Source organism: Elephas maximus, chromosome 23 (genome assembly GCF_024166365.1).
Source record: "Elephas maximus indicus isolate mEleMax1 chromosome 23, mEleMax1 primary haplotype, whole genome shotgun sequence".
NCBI classification, from domain to species: Eukaryota; Metazoa; Chordata; class Mammalia; order Proboscidea; family Elephantidae; genus Elephas; species Elephas maximus.
In genome coordinates this window covers 434,050-458,523 of record NC_064841.1, presented here as the reverse complement: position 1 = coordinate 458,523, position 24,474 = coordinate 434,050, and the positions used below count along the sequence as shown (strand labels likewise).

The window sequence follows — 24,474 nt, the reverse complement described above, 5'->3', positions numbered from 1 at the left end:
CCTTAATGGAAAAATTGCAAGAAAAAAACAAAAAAGAAAGAAAAGGAGAACCTATACATTAAAAGAAACTTAAGAACATATCACCAATCACAATGTATGGGTCTTTTTTGGATCCTGATTCAAACAAAACATGAAACAAAACAAAACATTTATGAGACCAAACAAAAAACCAAACCCGTTGCCGTCAAGCCGATTCCAGCTCATAGTGACCCCATAACAGAGTAGAACTGCCCCATAGGGTTTCCAAGGAGCAGCTGATGGATTTGAACTGCTGAAGTTTTGGTTAGCAGCCAAGCCCTTACCACTGCACCAGCAGGGCTCCATTTATGAAACATTCAGAAAAATAAGAACATGAGTAGAATTATTAATATTTAAAGGTACGATCATGGTATTGTGGCTATGTTTAAAAAATTTTTTAGAAATACAAACTACAATATTTACAGATAAAATGAAATGATGAGTGGGGATCTGCTTCAGAATAAATGGTGAGAAAGGGAAAGACAGAGAGTATCCACAAACAGGTCGTTGCTGGGGTTGGTTGGTTGGGGATTCATTAAACTATCTTCTCTACTTTGACATGTGTTTGAAATTTTATTTAATGAACAGTTTTAAAAATTCCCATCTTTTTTGGTCCCTCCTGATCGCCTCTGCATAATCCTCTTCTTAAACCAGACCCTTAAGTCTCAGTAGTGAGTAGAGATTTGCCTGCTCCGTAAGTATCCGTAGACTGGATAGTCCACATACGAAGAACACATACCATGGCCATTTGCATATATGATAAACAGTACTAACATCACACCTTTTTTAGATGAAAATACTGTTTTATTCAAAACCACATGCATTTTATCTCATTTTTAAAATACAGAATAATATCATTTCTTATAAAAGAACCTATGATAAGCACAATATGCAAAATGATTTTTAAAAAGCATTTATGAAACACTTAGGATGGGAGTACTTGACTTCAACTAAAAAAAAAAAAGACCAAGAAAGGCAGTGAAACCAATTCCCACATTAGGATTTATTTCTCCCTATACAAAAAAAAAAAAAAAAAAACTTTTTTCTTTTATACTTTCTAATCTTTGGGCAAGACGTTCTGACCCAGGGGCGGCTGCACATACTGCATCTCCTTTGTACTCAACTGTCCTCTCAGGTGGTTCTTAAAGATAAAAATGCATTCAAAGCTGGAAAAACTTTAACCAGACACTTTAAAACTTCCTACATATGCTAAGTTCCCTTAATTTAGAATAACGTTGTTATCCTATACATATACAAAATTCAAATTACCTTTCAAAAAGGGAACAAATAAGATAGCTGAGACGGGGGAGGGAGGGAGGGAGAGAGAGGGGCGTTCACTAATGAGATAGTAGATAAGAACTATTTTAGGTGAAGGGAAAGACAACACACAATACAGGAGAGGTCAGCACAACCGGACTAAACCAAAAGCAGTTTCCTGAATAAACTGAACGCTTCAAAGTCCAGCATAGCAGGGGCGGGGGGTTGGGGACCGTGGTTTCAGGGGACATCTACGTCAATTGGCATAATAAAATCTATTAAGAAAACATTCTGCATCCCAGTGGCATCTGGGGTCTTAAACGCTAACAAGCAGCCATCTAAGATGCATCAATTGGTCTCAACCCACCTGGTTCAAAGGAGAATGAAGAACACCAAGGACACAAGGCAATTACGAGCCCAAGAGACAGAAAGGGCCACATGAACCAGAGACTACATCATCCTGAGACCAGAAGAACTAGATGGTGCCCGGCTACAACTGATGACTGCCCTGACAGGGAACACAACAGAGAACCCCTTAGGGAGCGGGAAAGCAGTGGGATGCAGTCCTCAAATACTCGGGAAAACGGGATGCAGTCCTCAAATACTTGTAAATAGACCAGACTTAATGGCCCAACTGAGACTAGAATGACCCCAGAGGTCGTGGTTCCCAGGCCTTCTGTTAGCCCAAGACAGGAAACATTCCTAAACCTAACTCTCAGACAGGGATTGGACTGGACTATGGGATAGACAATGTAATAAAAGGAAAAAAAAAAAAAAGATAGCCAATGAAAAATTCTCTCTGAATCATGGGATGAGGGAGACAAACATGAGCCAGGGAGTGAGAGGTGAGGGGAACAAAGACTCGGGGCACAGCAGGAAGTGCTTAAATGGAAGAGAAGGAAGACCAGGCGGAAAGATCAAATAAGCACTTTAACCAAACCAAAACCAAACCCAGTGCCGTCGAGTCGATTCCGACTCATAGCGACCCTACAGGACAGAGTAGAACTGCCCCATAGAGTTTCCAAGGAGTGTCTGGAGGATTCAAACTGCCGACCTCTTGGTTAGCAGCTGTAGCACTTAACCACTACGCCACCAGGGTTTCCAAGCACTTTAGGGTAACCAAAAAGATTAGGTAGAGATAAGGACTCGAAAATTAAAAAGAGACACCAGGAGAAGGGGAGAAGATGGTGGTTTAGATTTCAAAAGTGAGGACAAAGAAAAGGAAATGGAGAAGTTGAGCAGCAAAGGAGCAATTCAGAGGTTAAACAAAAAACCAAACCCACTGCCACTGAGCCGATTCCAACTCATAGTGGCCCTAAAGGACAGAGCGGAACTGCCCCATAGGGTTTCCAAGGCTGTAATCTTTATGGAAGCAGACTGCTATATCTTTTTCCCATGGAGCAGCTGCTGGGTTCTAACTACCGGCCTTTTGGGTTTGCAGCCGAGCGCTTTAAGCACTGCACCACCAAAAAAACAAAACCCATTTCCATGGAGTCGATTCCGACTTGTAGAGATTAGAGATATTAAAAGCCTAGGACTGATGACAATGGGGTTGAGTTATTCCTCAATTCCCTAAAAGAAATGAAACCATACTTAGAATAACATGGGAGGGATAAAGATTAAAATTATAGGCAGATTAACTCATATCCTTAACAAATATTTATTATAAGCATTTACTAATACGCCAGGGGTAGATGAATCAACCACTAGCAAGTTTTTCATATCAAGAGGGCAATTGCTTCCTAGGTGGTTTGCCTATAGAATCTAACATTTGAATCTACTTACTTCATAGTTAACTATACACTACTTATGACACTTCTTGTATGGTCTTGTATTTATATTTTCATCAATCCATAAATCAACTCATTCAGAAATAAATATGTACATTGTTGTCAGCTGCCCTCAAGTTGATCCCCAACTCATGGTAACCCCAGGCACAACAAAATTGGACCACTGTGATCTATAGAGTTTTCGCTGGGTGGTGTTCAGTAGATTGCCAGGCCTTGCTTTCTAGTCCTTCTTCTACTTAAACATGTTCAGCATCACAGCAACACACAAGCCTCCACTGAGAGATGGGTGGTAGCTGCACTGGCCAGGAACCGAACCTGGGTCTCCTGCATAGAAGGTGAGAATTCTACCAATGAACCTCCACTGCCCTCCCTACTATGTATACCAAACAGAAAACACTAAACCCATTGCCGTCAATTCTGACTCATAGCGACCCTACAGATACTACAAAACATTTCCAAACTTTGAGAAGCTACAAATCTAGAAGACAAAGAAAAAAAAAGGACCCATTGCCATCCAGTCAATTCTGACGCTTAGTGACCCTACAGGACAAAGCAGAACTGCCCCACAGAGTTTCCAAGACTGTAATCTTTATGGAAGCACACTGTCACATCTTTCTCCTGTGAGTGGGTGGTGGGTTCGAACCACTCATCTTTTAGTTAGCGAGCAGCCAAGTGCTTAACCACTGCACTACCAGGGTTCCTTTAAAAGGGGAAAAACAATGTAAATATCTTAAAAGACAAAAGAAGGGATAGCAAGAATTCATTAGAAGAATATAAGCAATGCTACACGTAGTACATCTTTAATTGCCATATATGTATGTTGCTGATTACAAGTACTGTGATCAATACTGCTCAGGAGAGGTTAACTTCAACTGGGCCTCAAAGGGTGAGTAGGGAGAATGGGAATCATTTTCACTGACTGACACGCAGCAGACATCCAATAAACGTAGATGAGGAACGCTGCAAAGTGACTAAGGGCGTGAGTCTGAGGTACCTCCTACGCATCTACAGCTCGACAAATGGGCTGACACAGCGGCTGCAACAATGAGCTCAAGCATAACAACGATTGTGAGGATGGCGCAGGCCTGGGCAGTGTTTTGTTCTGCTGTACACAGGGTTACTATGAGTCGGAATCAACTCAGTGGCACCTAACGACAACTATGTATAAATATGTATAGATAAGATAAAATGTTTCTGTCCCTCAAAGGTTCATAACATGAAAGGGGAAAGACGACATAAACATCTGCAAAGGTAAACTAATGAAAGAGATAAAGAACAACGCAACAAAACCATATAAGCAATGGAATCAGCAGTGCAGAAGTAATTGCTTGTAGACTTTAGTGAATTCAGATCCTTTCTGATACTAGAAGGGGCCCTGGTGGTGCAGTGGTTCAGGGCTCTGCTGCTAACCAAAAGGTCGGCAATTTGAATCCACCAGCTGCTCCTTGGATACCCGATGGGAGCTCTACTCTGTCCCATAGGGTCACTATGAGTCGGAATGGACTCCACGGCAACGAGTTTTTTTCAGGTTTGATACTAGAAGACTTGAGTTCAAGTCCCACATCTGCCACTTAATTAACTTTTCTGAGCCTCAGCTTCCTTATTTGTAAAATGGAGATGGTGATACCTAACCTCAAAGGATTTCTGTGATGACTAAATGAGATGGTAAATGGAAAGTATTTAGCACAATTGCTGGCACATAATAAACACTCAGTAAAAGGCGTCTTTACCATCTTTAGTGGCAATAAAGTGGAATTTCTAGCTTGTAAGCTTTTTAAGATAAGGACCATTAAAAATTTGTTATATTATACAGTGTTCAAAGTGCTACATGGATATTAGTGTCTCCCATTTATCAATATAAATATTCTCTCAAAAGTAGTAGTTGAAAGGATATTGTAAACACTATTCTTCCCTGTTTGCCACAGAACTTTATAGCTTGGTAATGGTATACACAATTTTATATTAGTTACTGAATCCAGAGATTTAAAAGTATTATTCGGATTCTGTCTCTTTCCAAAAATTACCTCAACCATTACAAATTACGAATAAATTGAGGACAAAGGACAGTGGCTGATTCATCTTTGTACGGTTATAAACATCCTTCGTGATCCTTTGAACAGCTAAACAATGATGATAATGAATTTGTATAAACAAAGGACAGAAACAGAGTGGCTGAGTTGTATGAATAATATAGGTAATTAGTACACGAATTAAAAAGACTCTAGTATTCCATCACATAATTAACCACCTGCCATTTTTGTTACTTCTATTCTAGGAAAAGACAGAGATAAGATATCTATAAAAACCCTCAGGGAGTTACAAGTAAGGGTCCTTGTAATTGAAATAGATACGGGATCATTTTTAAACCCAGAGGAAAAGAAAGAACACAATAGACATATGCCAATGTCACAGGATAGTAACTTCAGGAGTCAATAAGCACTATAACCTTGCTCCCTGAAAGACACATTTCTGTGTCAAAAAGGATCTGAATTCACTAAAGTCTACAAGCAATTACTTCTGCACTGCTGATACCATTGCTTATATGGTTTTGTTGCGTTGTTCTTTATCTCTTTCATTAGTTTACCTTTGCAGATGTTTATGTCGTCTTTCCCCTTTCATGTTATGAACCTTTGAGGGACAGAAACATTTTATCTTAAAGACACATTTCTGGGAGAATGAGTGGAGGAACTTAGTACGTCATAAAGAAGAGAGCAGCCTGCCAACTCTGTCTCGGAAAGTAATCTGTCCCAAAGCCTAATGTGGAGGGATGGTTACTGCTGACCACTTCTTTCTAAAAATCCTATCCTTTTTCCTCCTTAGCATCACAAATCTCTCGTGGCTCTTCTTTTCTCTGCCTGTCTGACTGCTTTACCCCAATCTTTCTGTGGATTTCTCTTCTTTCATACATCCCATAGATGTGTATCTGCTCATTCTACACAGTCCCCAGGTACTTGCATCCATTCTTCTGGTTTCATCTATCACCTATTTGCTGATGACTCCTAAATCTACATTTCCAGTTCAAACTTTTCTCATGAGTTCCACTTAGTCAACTACCATTATTGCATAGCTCTTCACAAATATTTCAAATTCAACTTGGCTAAAACTGAACTTAACATCTTCCCTACCAAATCTGCTAATGGTACCACCATTTACCAAGTTACTCAAATCAGAAATTTGGGAAATATCCTGGGTTCTCTTTTCTTCTTCACACTCCTGAATTCTAATCAGTCAAGAGGCCAGAGAAGACCTAAGTCTTTAATGGCAAACTGCTCACAAATAAAAGTGTGAATAAACTCTTCTGTGGTATGAGGAAACTATGAAGTACAATGAAAAACGTAATTGACTAAATAGCAGGTAGAAGAACACATTAAGATCAATCAGGTTTTAAAACTGATACAAAGCATTATTACCTTTCCCAGTTGTAGAGATTAATATTGATCTGGATTGCTTGATAAACAAGGCCAGCCTGAAGAAGGACTATTTCAGCTTCCTGTATGTTCCCACTGAACATTAATACGTGGGCCATTTTTGATTCTTTAGATGGAAGATTTTTTATAGAATTAATATACTGAACCTTGTCAATCTAAATAAGGAAAATAAAAAAATATTTGAAGTGAATAATAGAAATGTAACAAATTATGATAAGAAACACACACACACACACACACACACACACACGTAAACATTATCCACTTACCTCACCAATTGCTGCATAGGCTATTTCCGCAGTAGTCATATCTCTGTTAGCAACTGACATGGCAGCTAGGCAGGCCCACATGGTTTGTTCCTAAGGTTACATAGGAGAACAATGATCTCAACTATATGGCTAAATTGCCTTAAAGTAAACAATGATTTAAATACCCATAATAAAATTATAAAGAGCCGTTGGCTCTTAAGTGTTCCACTGCCAACTGAAAGGTTGGCGTTCAAACCCACCCAAAGGCTCCCCAGGAGAAAAACCTGGCAATCTGCTCCCATAAAGATTATAGCCTAGAAACCCCTATGGGGCAGCTCTACTCTGTCAGATGGGGTTGCTATGAGTTCGAATAAATTCAACACTACCTAACAACAACAACAAAAATTACTTACTATAGTTCAAAAAAAATAATTTAATAAATTAATGATACGGAAAGTTCATTGTGGTCACTTTGTTAAAATATATCAATGCATAGAGAACTTACTCTGAATAAAATTTTCTGAAATTTTTCATAACTGATTATCAAAGATACATTTTTGAACTTAAAACAACTCAAGGCTATAAACCCTCTAGTCTTTTTGGTGAAGTGTCAAAGAATCTAACTTATAGGAAATCAGGGGAATAATGAGGTTCTCTGACCATGCTATTACGGCAGATTGCTACCAAGAACCCCATGAAAGAAAATGTACCTAAAAGTCATTTCACAAAGGGTATTCTATGGGATGTTAACTGGTGTTCAATAAAAGAATTCTGTGGTCAAACGTGTTTGGAAAATACTGGATTCAAATAAGTTCGGAAGTGCCCATCCAAAGCAGAGGTTCTTAATGTTAGCTGTGCAAAAACTAAACAAAATGTGCCCAGGCCTCACCCCAGAACTAATGAATCAGAATTTCTGTGGGGTAGACCTTGGGAACCTGACTTTTAAAAAAACTCCACAGAGGAATTTTATATGTGCCAGAAAGGAGAAACTGTTGTTGTCGTATGCCTTGGCATCAATTCCGACTCATAGAGACCCTAAATGACAGAATAGAGCTGCCCCACAGGGTTTCCTAGGCTGTAATCTTTACTGTAGCAGGTTCAAAATGCCAACCTTTTAGCTGGTAGCCAAGCACTTAACAATGGCAACACCAGGGCTCCTTAAGGAAAAACTATTTCAAAAAATAAATCACACAGAAATATCTACCATCCCCTTTGTATCACTCATGTTATTTCCCAAAAGGCAACACTTTCTCAATTTTTCAGCCCTTAAAAAAAACTAGCTTGTGTGTAGCGCCTGGTGTCTTAAAAGCTTGCAAGTGGCCATCCAAGGTGCAATAATTGATCTCTATTCACCTGGTGCAACACAGAAAGAAAGAGAGTCAGGAACAGGAGGACTATATGGGATGTGTGGCTAATTGCCTCCATGAACAACTGTCTCATTTGCCATAAGACCAGAACTGGATGGTGCCTGGCTACCATTACTGAACATTTTGATCAAAAATTCTCTAGAAAAATCGTGATCAAAGGGGGAAAATGATGAATAGAATTTTAAATTCCCATGGACTTCAGGCTTTCTGGAGCCATGGAGGTCAGCTGAAACCCTAAAACTATTGCCCTGAGATAATCTTTAAACCTTAAACCAGAAATATCCCTTGAAGTAATAATAGTTTAGCTTAACTAGTGAAGGATGTCTGCCTCGAGCATTGTACTCTTTTAAGATCTATCTCTATGAGATCGAACTCAAAGGAGCAGACAGGAAACTTAGGGACCAGTGAGTTTTGGTAATGGGGGCAAAACAACTCAAAAAAGGAAGGTAAGAATGGCTGCACAACTGGAAGAATGTAATCAATTTCACTGGCTTGTACCTACAGAAATTGTTGAACTGATGTATGTTCTGTTAAGTACGCTCTCAACAACAACAACAACAAATAAATAAATTATTAAAAAAGCAAAACAGGAAAAACCCTGCTGCCATTGAGTTGATTCCAACTCATGGCAACCTATGTGTTAAATGGAGTAGAATGGCTCCATAGGGTTTTCTTGGCTGCAATCTTTATGGAAGCAGACCGCCAGGCCCTTTCTTCTGCAGTGCCGCTGGGTAGGTTCAAACCGCCAGCCTCTAGGTTAGTAGTTGAGGGCAAATCATTTGTGCCACCCAGGGACCGTTGTTGTTAGTTGCCATCTAGTTGATTCAGCTCATGCGACCTTTAAACCCCCAAAACCCACTGCCAGCAAGTCGATTCCGACTCATAGTGACCCTACAGGGCAGAGTAGAACTGCCCCATAGAGTTTCCAAGAAGCGCCTGGCGGATCTAAACTGCCAACCTCTTGGTTAGCAGCTGGAGCGCTTAACCACTACGCCACCAGGGCTTTCCATGTGACCTTTGGCTGTTACCATTTCCCATCTTCCACACTGGTAAACTAGTACACTATATGTGTATATATATACATATATATATACACACACACAACCGTGAGTTCTGAATCGTAAAGTACCTTAACAAAGCGACAAAGTCTTACAGCATCTTCCCATTTTGAACTGCTCACATATTCATGGAGAATAGCAGGATATGGTGATATGCTGACGTGAATCAATGAGCCATCAGCTCTTCTTATAGTCACCTGATTTCCAACAAAACTCACAATATGAGGGTTTTTACTGAATTCACTGTTGAGAAAGAGCAAAGTGCAATATAAAGTATTTTCAGCAAAAATTTTCATATGTAAAATATATTAAATTTGAGGAGTAGACCTCTGACAAACAGACGACGTCTCTAACCCCAAATGCGTGCACACACACAAATACACAAAATTATGTAACTTCAGGGAGAATGTGTATTTTCAAACAGACATTTGAATCTAACTTGCTATATGCACTTGGAGCAAAATATATAAAAAGTTTAAAGTGGTGAGAGCTATTCCTAAAAGCATTTGAAATTACCTGTTTTTTATTCTGAGTTTTAAGGTAAATAACTTTAAATGATTAAATCACTTAACATCTTAACTTTTAAATGTATAAAAGTATAAACCAATAAAAATTAAGCTGAATTCCAAGATTATTTTCTCATAATAAAAAATGGTGAAATTTAAATAAAGAGATGAACATCTGTCCACTAGTTTAATTACTTTTTAAAATAAGCTGTTTTATTTTAGTGCCTGTCTGGTTTTGCTAAGGTTGTGAATTTGAATATTAAAAGTGAACTCAAAACAGGCTTGAAAGCTAACCTAAGGTTTAGAGTGGAGAATCCTTTTTATTCCTATTTTGTCAAACGTAAGAGACTTCCCAGCACAACTGGACTAAACCAAAAGCTAAGAAAGTTTACTAAACACAAGCAACACTTTGAAGGACAGAGTAGCAGGGGCTGGGTCTGGGGACCACAGTTTCAGGGGACATCTACGTCAATTGGCATAAAAAGTTTATTAAGAAAATGTTCTGCATCCCACTTTGGTGAGTGGTGCTGGGTTATCTTAAAAGCTGGCAAGCGGCCATCTAAGATCCATCAATTGGTCCCAACTCACCTGGAGCAACGGAGAATGAAGAAAACACCAAAGACACAGGAAAATATTAGCCCAAGAGACAGAAAGGGCCACGTAAACTGGAGACTCCATCAGCCTGAGACCAGAAGAACTAGGTGGTGCCCAGCTACCACCAATGACTGTCCTGACAGGGAACACAGCAGAGTCCCTGACGGAGCAGGAGACAAGCGTGGTGCAGAACTCAAATTCACGTAAGAAGACCAGACTTAATGGTCTGCCTGAGACTAGAGGAGCCCTTGACAACACAGCCCCTGGACTTTCTGAGGACCCAGAACTAAAGCCATTCCTGAAGCCAACTCTTCAGACAAAGACTAGACTGGACTATAAAACATAATACTCGTGAAGAGTGTGCTTCTTAGTTCAAGTAGATACATGAGACTAAATGGGCAGCTCCTGTCTGGAGGCAGGATGTGAAGGCAGAAAGGGACAGGAGCTGGCTGAATGGACACGGGAAACCTGGGGTGGAAACAGGGAATGTGCTGTCACATGGTAGGGATTGCAACTAGCGTCACATAACAATGTGTGTATAAATTTTTGTATGAGAAACTAACTTGAGCTGTAAACTTTCACCTAAAGCACAATTAAAAAAAAAAGTAAAAGACTTTGTTGTTATTTTTTAGAGAATTCAGTAATATAAATGCATTTGATTTTCTGAAGCACTTAGAAAATTAAAAAAAAAAAAGACAAACTTTTCAGTAGCCTTTTTTTTTCTATTGCTAACACCAACTTTAAAAAACAAATCAATTATAGAGATGCACACGCTCCTGAAAGTCTCAGTATGAACGACACTCTGGGACAGAGGGAAGAATTGGCTCATTGTCACAAGGTCGTTTATCACTGAAAAATCTTAAGAGTGCCTATATTAAAATCAAACCACACTGAAAAAACTACCTCTGAGTTATTACTGAACAACATTAAACTTGAAAATTACATCATATAAAGGACAAACAGTTTGGGTTGTTCATTACTTTAAACTAATTCTATCACGTAAACCTCACGAAGCTGGCCTTGGCTGAACAATTCCTTTAGTTGAACCTAATTAAAGTGAAAAGCACTTTGCACAACCAAAATGAGAGGTGAAAACGCGACACTATTTAGGTTTATAAATACTCTTATTAGAGGCTTTATTTACTACAGTAAATAGAGTTCTACGCAGTTAACGTTACCTTGCATCTCTCTCATATAATGTTTTGGGCAAAATGTCTCTGTCCACATAAACTGTATTGGGGTAGTACCACACCGTAAGCCGAGTATCCTGAAGTCCACAAAGGATATTGCAGGTATCACTCCATGCCAATGTGTGCACCATTGTTCCTTAATTTAAAAACAATGTTAATACCCTTTTAGTTCCAATTATAAGCATTAAAAATATATTTTTTTAGTTCAGCTGGCATAGAAGGCCTCATCTAATTTCTGGTAGGTACGACTCTATTTTCTGATTGCACATGGTGAGAACATATGTAAAGATTCATGTAAGAATTTAGAAAACATTTGAGTGTACCTCCTAGGGCCATTATATGTTTAATTTATAAGTCTTATTTTAATGCCAATTTAGCTGCAGCAGCTAAAGACTTGCTATTAAAATGGAGTCAAGTAGCTAAGAGATGTTATGAGAACAAAACATTACTCAGAGTCATTCAAGCAAGCAAACTATTTAATCTAATTTGTGAAATACAGAGAAGATCAAAGAAAACAGAAGTTAAAATTTAAAACATATTAAGCATGTTTTTACCAAGTTTGATAATTTGTTCCTCCTTCCCAAATCGTTTAACTGAGGTAATATAGAGATCTCTATTTTTATCAATGAAAGCAATTTTTCTATCATTGGTAAGTCCTTTTTGATCCAGAGCAATTTCCAAGATTTCATTCTAAAATTAAAAAAAGAAAAATACTGGATGAGCTTCAGTGCTTGACATCAGTTCATTTCAATTATGTAACTATTAAAAAAAAAATTATTATTATTTTTTAACTATTAGAACATTTCTTTTTTAAATGATCGATTAAATTTCACTCCCCTACTTAAAATGATAAATGTCCTGTTAAATAATTTCAAACTATTAATATGCCAAGAGTTTAAAAGCAGTAATAAAGTGCAGTAACTTTGCCTGAAATACAAGGAGAAAATGTCCCTTTAAAATAGAATAAAATAATATATATTTTGAAACTCTGTAAACTGAGAAACACTCCCATCTGCCCTCCTGTTCTACCTTTAGGGAACAGGGTGAAAGGATGACACAGGTCTGTGAATCCCCTGAAATGTCTGCTTTGATTAATAACTTCCTCAAACCAAAATGTACTCTAAGTAGGTTGCCTAACACCTCTATTTTAAAGATTCTTTAAGAATATACTTATAGGAATATGTGGAAATATCTAAGCTTCTAGAGACTTAAATTTTACAGGTTCTTTCATATTCATTTCCTGTGAAACTAGGGAACAGCCCTGTGATGTAGGTTTTATTACACTTACCCCAGTGATTGGGGTGAGAAAAAGCTGGTAACCAGCATATTGAGAGCGTCAAACCCAGACTTCTAACCGCAAGGCCAGTGCTCTTCCCACTGTAACAAGCATTTCTGGCGTGCTGCGTTCATCCATTGCGCCACTTTACCAGCTGGCGAGATGAACTCCTTACAACCTGAGTATGTAACTATGGGTGCATTTCAGTTCAGTCCACGAGGTTCATCTGCTGCCTACTGTGCGAGGACTTTGCTAGGAACTGTGACTTCAACAAGGACCATGATCACATCACCAAGCTATTGTCACCGAAGTGTGCTAAAAATAACACCTTCAAAAAAACAAAAGCTGATGCATCAGTTGAATGGTCGGTATAAGGCGTGTACGGATGCAGAATACTTTTTTTTTTTTTTTTAAATCTGCTCTGCTCTGCTCCGGGTATACAATAATTTGTACTTTGAGAAAGAAACAAATTTTATTTCATGTACATTAAGCTATGTATTAGATACAACTCTGGGTATTTTCAAAATAGAAACCTTTCAGAGAGACTGATCTTTACAATAAAGAATTGTTTACCATCACTGTCAAAAGTACCCAGTATATTTTTTAAACAAACACCATTAAGTGGATAGGGTTCGCCTATCTAAGAAATTCCAAATAAAAAACAGACAGTAGTGATAATGCCTACGTACACAGTGGAACCCTGGCGGCAAAGTGGCTAAGAGCTCAGGCTGCTTACCAAAAAGCTGGCAGTTCATATCCACGAGCCGCTCCTTGGAAACCCTGTGGGGCAGTTCTACCCTGTCCTATAGGGTTGCTATGAGTCGGAATCGACTCGACGGCACACAACAAAAACAACATGTACACAGTGAGGGAGGGTTCCCTCCTCGTTCCCCCTTCATCCAGCAGGACTCTCCCATTTTCCTCTTGCCCAGTCCTGCCATCTGCACTGCTGTTCTATTCCTCCCAGGTCACTCTTCGCAGTGACAGATGGATGCAGCCTTGTGTCCATCAGAATCTTTTCCTTGCCCTACAGTAATTAGTATCATTTAATAAAAGACAACTGAAGTGTTAGCTTTGGCGCTGTCATTCATTTGGAAAGATCTTAACTTCTTCATAGATAAAACTAAAAAGTTACATCCAGTGATTTTTGAGGTTCTCTACTGAACCAAGATTCTAGTCTATAAAATGTCAAATTAAAAAATCTTTATTATTATAGACAAGCAAAAAATGTATTAAGTGTAATTGAGAGAAGTGTGAGGGGGGAAGAAGTCACCTCCATTCTTGCAATGTCAGGAAAAGTGTTCCAGAAAAAGTTATTACATTAAAACAAATGCTGATTTAAAAAAAAAAAAAGAGCAAAGGATATGAACAGACACTTCACCAAAGAAGACCTTCAGGCAGCTAACAGACACATGAGGAAATGCTCGCAGCCACTAGCCATTAAAAAAAACCAAACCCAGTGCCGTCAAGTTCATTCCAACTCATAGCGACCCTATAGGACAGAGTAGAACTGCCCCATAGAGTTTCCAAGGAGCGCCTTGTGGATTCGAACTGCCGACCCCTTGGTTAGCAGTCGTAGCACTTAACCACTACGACACCACGGTTTCCCATTAGCCATTAGAGAAACGCAACAAAACTACAATAAGATACCATCTCACTCCAACATTACTGGCACTAAGAAAAAAACACAAAATAACAAATATTAGAGAGGTTCAGGAGAATGAAACTCTCATGCACTGCTGGTGGGAATGTAAAATGGTACAACCACTAGGAAAAACAGTATGTCATCTCCTTCAAAAGCTAGAAGTCCCACTCCTAGGAATATATCCTAAAGAAATAAGAGCTGTAACACGAACACACATATGCACATCCATATTCACTGCAGCATTGTTCACAACAGCAAAGAGATGGAAACAACCTCAGTGCCATCAACAGATGAATGGATAAACAGATTATGGCACATACACACAATGGAATACTACCCGGGTAAAGAATGATGATGAATCCCTGAAGCAGCTCATGACGTGGATGAATATGGAGGCCATTATGCTGAGTGAAATAAGTCAATCACAAAAGGACAAGTATTGTATGAGACCACTATTATAAAAACTCAAGGAAAGGTTTATACACAGAAAAAGAAAACAATCTTTGATGGTTACGAGGGAAGCGAGGGGTGGTGCGGGGAAATCGCTAAACAGATAGTAGACAAGTGTTAACTTTGGTGAAGAGAAAGACAACATACGTTATAGGAGAAGTCAGCACAGCTTGACCAAGGCAAAGTCATAGAAGCTTCCTAGACTCATCCAAACACATTGAGGGACTGTGTTACTGGGGCTGATCGTTGGGGATCATGGTCTCAGGGAATATCTAGATCAATCGGCCTAATATAGTTCATAAAGAAAATGTTCTACATCCTACTCTGGTGAGCAGCGTCTAGAGTCCTAAAAGCTTGCAGGCTGCCATCTTAGATACACGATTGGTCCCAGCACATTCGGACAAAAGGAGAAGAAAACCAAAGACACAAGGAACATATTAGCCCAAAGGACGAATGAATCACATGAACCACAGCCTCTAGCAGCCTGAGCCCAGAACGACTAGGTGGTTCCTGGCTACCACCACTGACCACTCTGACAAGGATCATAATAGAGGGCCCCGGGCAGAGCAGGAGAAAAATATAAAATAAAATTCAAATTCACAAAAACTGATCAGACTTACTGGTCTGACAGTGATTGGAGGAAGCCCCTGAGACTACGGCCCCCAGACACCTTGCTAACTCAGAACTGAAGAGGCCAGTCCCGAAGTCTACAAAACAAACAGTAACACAGATGAGAACGTGCTTCTTTGTGCAATCAAGTATAGGAGACCAAATGGGCAACATCTGCCCAAAAGCAAAGACAAGAAGGCAGGAAGGGAGAGGAAAACTGCACGAATGGATACTGAGAACCCAGGTGGAATGGGGAAAGGGATGAAAGCTGACACATTGCAGGGATTGCAACTAACATTACAAAACAATTTATGTATAAAATTTTAGAATCAAAAAAAGTTGATTAAATCTTATTAAATGATCCATTTCAATCCCACTAACCAAAATAATGATTATACCTTGAAAAACTGAATAATTTACTCCCTTTTTATATGCTCAATCCTACTGAAAAATTTGGCTTATATAATCTTGGTTTTAAATTATTATAATGGAGAGGTTGTAAGAAAACAAGCATATCCTGTTACTACTGGGAATATAAATGGATACAATCTCTTCGGAAGGTAATCTGACAGTATTTATTGAAATTATTAAATGCTTATATCCTCTGACCCAGCAACGTTTCAAGAATTTACGCTACAGACATACTAGCACGTGTGTAAGAAGATAAACAACAAGGTTATTCATCTCAGCAATATTGTGATAGCAAAAGACTAGAAACAACATAAATGTCCATCAGCTGGGGACAATTCTGATCTATCCATGCAATGTCATATTACACATTTGGGGTGCAGGTGGGGGGCCCTAGGGAAGCACTTCATGTATTGACATGGAAAAATCTCCAGAACAGATTGTCATATTAAAAAAAAAAAAAAAGCAAGGTAGAACTTTATGTTGTATTATGTAAAAGAGGAAAAAGACTATGTATCAGTTTTGTTTATATATGCACTAAAAATCTCTGGAAGTGTACACAAGAAATTAATGACAGAGGTGGTTTATTCAATGGAGAGGAATTGTATTGACCAGAAGGAGGTATAGTAGAGATTTTTTTCACTGTATACTTTTTTATGCTTTTGGATTTCTGAACCATATGAATGTATTTATTATTCGAATTTAAAACAATTTAATAATTAGAAAAAGAAAAATACAATTTAGAGTGACACTTGGCTAGAAGCATTAAACAATAACATTAAAAGCATCTTTCAATTATAATATATCACTTATTTGAAAGATAACTAAATAGAATGTGTTCCTTAGTTTAAGGCTAAAAATCAGAAACCAACAAACAATTTCCAATTCAGAGTCTTTTTGTACTTCTACAGGAAAAAAAAAAAAAAAAAAGCAAACATTTTCAGTTTAACAACAATTTTAAAACCTAAAGAAAATGCTGGCTTAGGACCAGTCATCTAAAAAATACAAGATGTTTAGAAATTAAACACATTTTTATTTTCTGACAGGTGCTAGCAGTTTAATATAGAACCTTTTATTTAAAAGCAGTCAACAGCCTGGACACCAGGCATACATATCAGCTCCACCTGTTCAATTAACTTGCATACACAGCTCCTTACAGACGTCACCCAGTGCTTAGTCTTTAACTGCAATATATTTAGATAAAATACTCCATGTAGAATGCACGTTGATTTTAAACATAAAACTAATTTCTACGTTTTCTCCCTTAAAATGAAAATATTAATTTTAAAAAGAGGTAAATAAATAATGAGTTATTTATAATAGAAAGATCTAATGTCCATTACCTTATGAGAAAGAAGCTTTCCATCACCTAATGGTTTTCCAGTTGATGCCTCAAACAGGAAGATTACTTGGAAAAAAAAGTAGAACATTAATTAACGAGTTATATTAAATTTTTTTATTGGCAAATTTTAATGAAATTATCAGAGTCTTCATAAGCAATTATCTAACTCCCTGGATCACAGAGTATCTTTCAACACCTAAGAGCAAGACTCATCAAATTCATGTTTATCCACGGAGCCACACTGCATATGAAAACAGTGGTACTGAACACTTCTTAAAACAATACATTCCCTAATTTAAACTGTTATTAACAGTCTGTTGTCAGTGTTCCACAGGCTCAATGATGGCAACTCCAAATCTGGGTGTGATCTATAATTCTGACAACTCTGTATTAGATGGATATAACATCAAAGACAGTCATGTTATGCACACACACGTGCGCGCACACACACACGTGCTGAGTGCTTACCATACTACCTACCAGGCAATGTGTTCTGTGCTCTTCAACTCCTGTCAATATATCACCAACAACTGAGAATCTTTGTAAGTCAATAGTTTATATTACAAATCGATGGCCTTCCTCTAGAGTCTTCAACTCAAAATTCTAAAATGCCAGAATGCTTAGCTTGCCTCAGAACTATGGATCCAGGGTTTGGAATCCCTTAAAGAATCTATATGTGTCACAAATATTTGCCTTGGGGGCTCAGCTAGCTCTCAGTCTAATCATTTCCCTGAACCCCTCAGGGGAAGGCTCTAGAACTGCCTTCTCCATATCTCCAGTGTTCTGGATTGAATTGTATCCCCCCAAAATACGTTTTGTAAACTTTAACCCCTATACCTGTGATTATAATCCCATTGGGGAATGGGTATTCTTTGTTATGTTAATGACATAATACTAGGGCAGGGTGTATTTTAAATCAATCTCTTTGGAAATATAAAAGAGCAGATTATCAGGGACACAATAGAAGGTCTCAGATAGAATGGGAGAAAAGTGTAGAACAAAACTCAGATTCCTAAAAAAATCCAGGCCTACTGGACTGAGAGAGGCCAGAGAAACCCTCAAGACTATTGCCCTAAGATACCCTTTGAACTTGGAATTGAAGCCATTTCTGCAAGTCACCTTCCAGCCAAATAATAAATTAGCCTATAAATAAACAACATCATCTGTGAGTAAGGTGCTCCCTTAAACAATTAAGTATATGTGACCAAACGGTCAACAATTAACCAAAAGCAAAGATGAGATGGCAAGGAGCAGAAGGAAAGCTAGACCAATAGAAACAGAACAAACACAGTGGAGATAATGAGAATGCTGACATGGAACAATCCATATAAAAGCTGCTAAAGGGGAACCTAATTTGCTGTGTAAACTTTCACCTAAAATACAAAAAAATATATATGATTAAAAAAAAGAGCAGATTAAACAAGCAGCAAATAGCAGAGATGGGAGAAGAGAGACGCCATGCCACGAGAAGACCAGCAAGGAGCCAAGGAAGAGAAGCTGAAAAGAGATAAGGGCCTTCCCCCAGAGCTGGCATCCTGAATTCAGCCTTCCAGCCTCCTAAACCGTGAGAAAACAAACTTCCGTGTGTTAAAGCCACCTACTTGTGGTGTTTTTGTTATAGCAGCACTAGGTAACTAAGACATCCAGCAAGTCCCTTAGTTTTTAGGGTGAGCCTATGAAGAAGGATACGTGCAAGTGAGAATGCAGTCTGTAAAACAATTATTTTTTAAATTGGATTGTCATTATTTTTAGCGTTACTTCTAAAGCATTTTTCTTTGTGAGAACTGTTACCAATGATTTCTTTCCTAACTGGTAGCTGGGGAATTTGCTCCAATATTAAAACGAGGCAGATATTTCAAGATAAAATATTTTCCATAGATAATCAAGAGTTGATTTTAAGACAGATAAAACATTTGCCTGGAAGTCACCAAACAGACATGAAATTTTCATTGAGATTAACACAAATATACGAGAAAATTTTTAGTATATAAAAACTTTTGTTAACTTTTGATGTAGCAGCTCAATTTACCTCAAACTTACTTATAACATCCCTGATCCTCAACTCACACACTGCCATCTCAGGCAAAAGGGCGTTTTGGGGCCGTACCACCCCTCCGCAGCCCATCCTGTCCTCTACCTGTGCGCTGTCCTTCTACCTGCCCAGCTTTCTCCAGGTTGCCATACTGTGCGCTAGCATCACTTTCTCCTGCATCCTTGAAAACTCCTTCTTCTCTGGTTCATTCTTCTCAACATACAAACACATGGAAGTCACCTTCATTAAAAAAAAAATCCTTCCCACTTATCACTATTAATTCCTTGCCTCTCCTTAATCCTAAACTCCCTGAGACAACAGTCACTGCAGCTTTTACAACTCCTATCCACTCTTCAAAGGCACCCTGGTGGCGCAGTGGTTAAAGCGATCGACTGCTAACCCAAAGGTCAGCGCTTTGCAACCACCAGCGGCTCTGTGGGAGAAAGATGCAGCAGTCTGCTTCCGTCGAGATTTACAGCCTTGGGAGCCCTACAGGGTTGCTGTGAGTCAGAATCGACTTCAGGGCAGTGGGGAATCCACTCTTCAGCCTGTTACAAGCTGCTGTTCAACGTCACTACACGGATGCAAAGGCTCTTGCTTGGGTCACCACATGTTGCCACATGAAAGAGCCTATTTTTAGCTTTCAGTCCAGGAGTCCACTTTTAGTTTCGACACTCCAAGTAGCACTGGATGGTCCCAATCATCCTCTTTCTCAAAACTCTTATACGGGCTACACGTAGACACTCAGACCATCCTCATTCTCCTTTGCTAGTCCTTCCTTATCTGATGACCCTTTAACACATTATTGTCCCAAAAGTTTTGTTCTTGGTCGCCTTTTCACAATATGTATTTTCTCCCAACTTCATCTACTTTCATGATACCAACCACTATGTAAATAATGACCATTCGAAGTTCTCCATTTCCAACCCCAACCTTTCCATGATGTTCTGGAGCAGGAAAGTCACCGAAGATGCTGCACTGAAGGAGCCTGGAAAAAATGCTGCCTCTGCCCTCCTCCCCTTGGCTAGTGTTCTACCAAAGGCTTCTCCTGGTCTGAAACCCCACAATGCTGTTGGTAGCTGTTGCTTCCTCTTTTATAAAGATTATTGGAGTGTTCTGGTGGTTCTCTTTAACTAATTCCCAAATTATTTCAGCTCAAGATTCACTCCAAATAGAGTGATTTTATATAACTGAACATACCTCCTAGGGTTAAAACAATGAAAAGATAGAAGTGGAATGCAAACTCGGCATAAAAACAAACAAAAACATACATATATTGTCATTGTTAGGTGCCATCAAGTCATTTCCAACTCACAGTGAGCCTGTATACGACAGAAAGAAACAATGCCTAGTCCTGCGCCATCCTCACAATTGTTGGTGTGCTTCAGCCCACTGTTGCAGTTCATCTTGTTGACGGTCTTCCTCCTTTTCACTGACTCTCTACTAAGCATGATTTCCTTCTCCAGGGACTGGTCCCTCCTGATAAAATGATCAAAGTATGTGAGACGAAGTCTTGCCGTCCTCACTTCCAAGGAATACTCTGGCTGTACTTCCAAGACAGACTTGTTCGTTCTTCTGGCAGTCCATAGTATATTCAATTTTCTTCACCAACACCATAATTCAAAGGCGTCAGTTCTTCTTCAGTCTTCCTTATTTATTGCCTGGCTTTTGCATGTATATGAGGCAACTGAAAACACCATGGTTTGGGTCAAGCACACCTTAGTCCTTAAAGTGACATCTTTGCTTATTAACATTTTCAAGAGGTCTTTTGCAGCATATTTGTCCAATGAAATGCATCATGTGATTTCTTGACTGTTGCTTCCATGGGCATTGATTGTGGATCCAAGTAAAATGAAATCCTTGACAACGTCAATATTTTCTCCATTTATCATGATGTTGCTTATTGGTGCAGTTGTGAGAATTTTTGTTTTCTTTATGTTGAGGTGTAATCTATACTGAAGGCTGTAGTCTTTGATCTTCATCAGCAAGTGCTTTCAGACAAACTGACAGACACATGAGAAATATATATACATATAGTCTTGGTGGCGCAGTGGTTAAGAGCTACCGCTGCTAACCAAAAGGCTGGCAGTTTGAATCCACCAGGCATTCCTTGGAAGCCCTATGGGGCGGTTCTACTCTGTCCTATAGGGTCGCTATGAGTCAGAATGGACTGGACAGCAACAGGTTTTATATATATATGTGTTTGTGCATGTGTGTATGTATATACACACACATACATGAATATATATACATATATGTATAAATATCTAATAATTTATACAAATTATAAAAATGCTAAAATATATATAACATATTTAAATTCCAGAGGATCACACTTTTACTGCATTGATTTTTAGCTTTTAGTCAACCATAAAAGGTTGTTTGAGGTCATTGGCTATATTCACAAAGGAAATCAAGTTGTAACAACAAGTAATGTTCTAAGATTGCCAAGTATGTTGAGAAAAGGAAAAAGAAAAATAATGTAACAATTCTTCATTAAGTTTAGAGAAAAAATTAGAATATTTTGGCTTCCATGTAAAAAAAGTGCTTTCAGCATGGCTAAACTCGGTTATTTTCATACCTATACAAATAAGTTTCTTTTTAATAAAAGCCTCCCGCCCTCTTGCTGACACGTGTGCTGACATATTACAAGAAGCTGGGGGGATACAGAGGAACTCACCTACATCTTCCCACAACTGTAAGTGGCCTGACATATGTGTGGCTGGACCTACACTTCAGTGTCAACATGTAACAGAAACTGGCAGAAAGAACAGCTAAGGAGCACGGAGCGGAAACGGCTGCTTCTCAACATACGCAACTGACCACTACCTGCCGTTCCCACACAGCTAGACGCTTATTTCAAATAATCACCTAAAGAAAGCTAGAGCATAAGGTGCACTTAGTTGGAAACAGGTATATTTTATTTAAAATCCTATCTAAAATATGTGGTATTAAATAACAAAAATACAGAAAACTCATGGTAATCATAAGATTTTTAAATTTAAGTTTATTAAAGACAAAAATGTCTTCCAAATTACTATTATTAGCAATTTCATAGCCACCTTAAATCTGTCTACTAACTAAATATGTTATTTTATTCTCTATTCCTTTTTCTTAGCCATAAAGGAGCCAATTAAAAATAAAACAATTACCAAATGTTCTCTCCAGAGAAAGCCTAAGGTATGAAGACATGGGATAACTGCATTTAAGAGAGTTATATTTCCTACTAGTACAAGAGGTGATACCATCTGAAAGAACCAAAAATTTTAAAGTGGAACAGTGATACAGCAATGTTTTAATAAAGGGCACTATGAAATCCCAAAACACCCAACATACTTATATTATTTATAAATACTAATGTATTCTGTATTTTGAAAAAAATTAAAATTATTCATAGCTCTCTTCTACTTCATTAACTTAAGATATTAATTTAAAATAGAAGTATAAAGCAAAATATACAGTACAATGAAGCACAATATTTACAATGTTATCAAATGAAAAAAGGAATATGAAAATCAATAAATTCAAAAACTATCATGCATTTTTAAGACCCACAATCCTGAATTCAAACAGCTACTGAAATATATAGAGATTTACTCCTCACCACTGAGCTTTGGTATTGTGACAGTATCTATTTTTTCCATCAATAGGGCATAATATGACAACTTTAAGTTCTTTAATTCATGTTTAGAACAAACTAAAAAAAAACAAAAACAAAAAACCAAACCCGTTGCCGCCGAGTCGATTTCAACTCATAGCAACTCTACAGGATGGAGTAGAACTGCCCCATAAGGTTTCTGAGGAGCGGCTAGTGGATTTGAACTGCCAACCTTCCGGTTAGCAGTCGAGCTCTTAACCACTGTGTCACCTGGAGGCTCATAATTCTTTCATATAAGGTTAACATATTAATAGACAAGAAAATGAAAGTTAATTTATAAAAATTTTACATTGTTAGCAATTTTCATGGAAGTTTGACATGGAAAATTATAAAAGTACTTACTTTTTTCGTCAGCTTTGTCTTTTATTGCTATGGTATCATCACTGAGAGACACAGTCTGTGCATTCAGAATATCTGTTCTCATTCCAGGAAATTTTGGAGAAGAAATAAAGCGCCCTTCATAAGAATATAAATAGATACCACCGCCGTCTACAAGAAGAAAATGTCTAAAAAGTAAAGAATAAAGATAAATTCTCAAATAGGAGTGGAACAATCTTATAATTTTCATGTTAGAGAATAGTTTATCCTCTGGAAAAATCTAAGTCTTATAATTAAGATAATAAGTACAAAGACATAAAGAATGAAAATATTAAAAAATTAAAAGTCAATATTGGCTGTTCTGGTTTGTTTTCCAAGTTTTTGGTTTTTTATGAAGGTAGGGGAAGAAAATAAAAATGGCCACAATCACCACACTATAAATTAAAACTGTGACTTAATTTATGTTATACCTGAAATTCATTTATCTTCCTGAAGAAGGATTTCTATACAAAGGCAACCTGAAAATCTTACTATTTACGATCTGGTGATCTTAACACCTTGTGATACTTGTTTCATGGAGTAGTGAAAAAAAAGTAGTGATACACAGTCCATAATTAAATACTAGCTAAAATCCAAAACCACCAAAATGATTCAAAAATTAACACCAGTGACAGCATTTATTAAAATAAGCTGCTTCTGACTCTTAAATCATATGGTGATTATCGGTAAAAGTGTACTCATGTTTGAAAACTCACACATTTTTTACAGCAGAGACTCAGGTTCACTTGCTGTACTGACAGCTATAATCAAGGCATAGGGTTCCATGTAGTTAATTTTTCATTAAGTCAAAATGTAAATATTTTATTGCTGTTTTTTTCCTTTGAAAAAATTGTTTACAAAATTCAAATAATTTGGAGAAAATAAGACTCCTTGCAACTCAGCCTCCATAGAGATAACTGTGGCCAACAGAAAATATTGATATATCATAGGTATATTAACTCACTCCTGATGGATACTTATTTAAAATTATTCACAATTTAAAGAACATATAGAATGTATATACATCTCTGTATGTCTACTCTGTTCATTTCCTTAGTATAACTTCTAGAACTGTAATTACTGGATCAAAGGGTATATTTATAAATATCGTCAAACTGCTCTTCGAAAATTGTATTGATTTACACGCATGCTACCGCTACACTGAACTGCCTATTTCCTCGACGCTCAAGACCTTACTTCTCTTAAAAATCTCATGTTTAAGGTCTTAGTATAATTGATTC

The 24,474-nt window shown here is 37.9% G+C and overlaps 1 protein-coding gene across 1 annotated transcript in view; it reads right to left on the bottom strand.

The window, feature by feature from the left end:
- IFT80 (intraflagellar transport 80) overlaps positions 1-24,474 on the bottom strand; it is a 147,906-nt gene that overhangs the window by 15,764 nt on the left and 107,668 nt on the right. The window contains exons 12-18 of the mRNA XM_049867628.1: positions 23,219-23,382; positions 17,188-17,252; positions 12,011-12,146; positions 11,445-11,592; positions 9,238-9,409; positions 6,763-6,852; positions 6,476-6,648 (exon numbers count right to left, since the gene is read on the bottom strand). Of these exons, the coding sequence (XP_049723585.1) occupies positions 6,476-6,648; positions 6,763-6,852; positions 9,238-9,409; positions 11,445-11,592; positions 12,011-12,146; positions 17,188-17,252; positions 23,219-23,382 (948 nt within the window). The remainder of the gene's footprint in view (positions 1-6,475; positions 6,649-6,762; positions 6,853-9,237; positions 9,410-11,444; positions 11,593-12,010; positions 12,147-17,187; positions 17,253-23,218; positions 23,383-24,474) is intronic.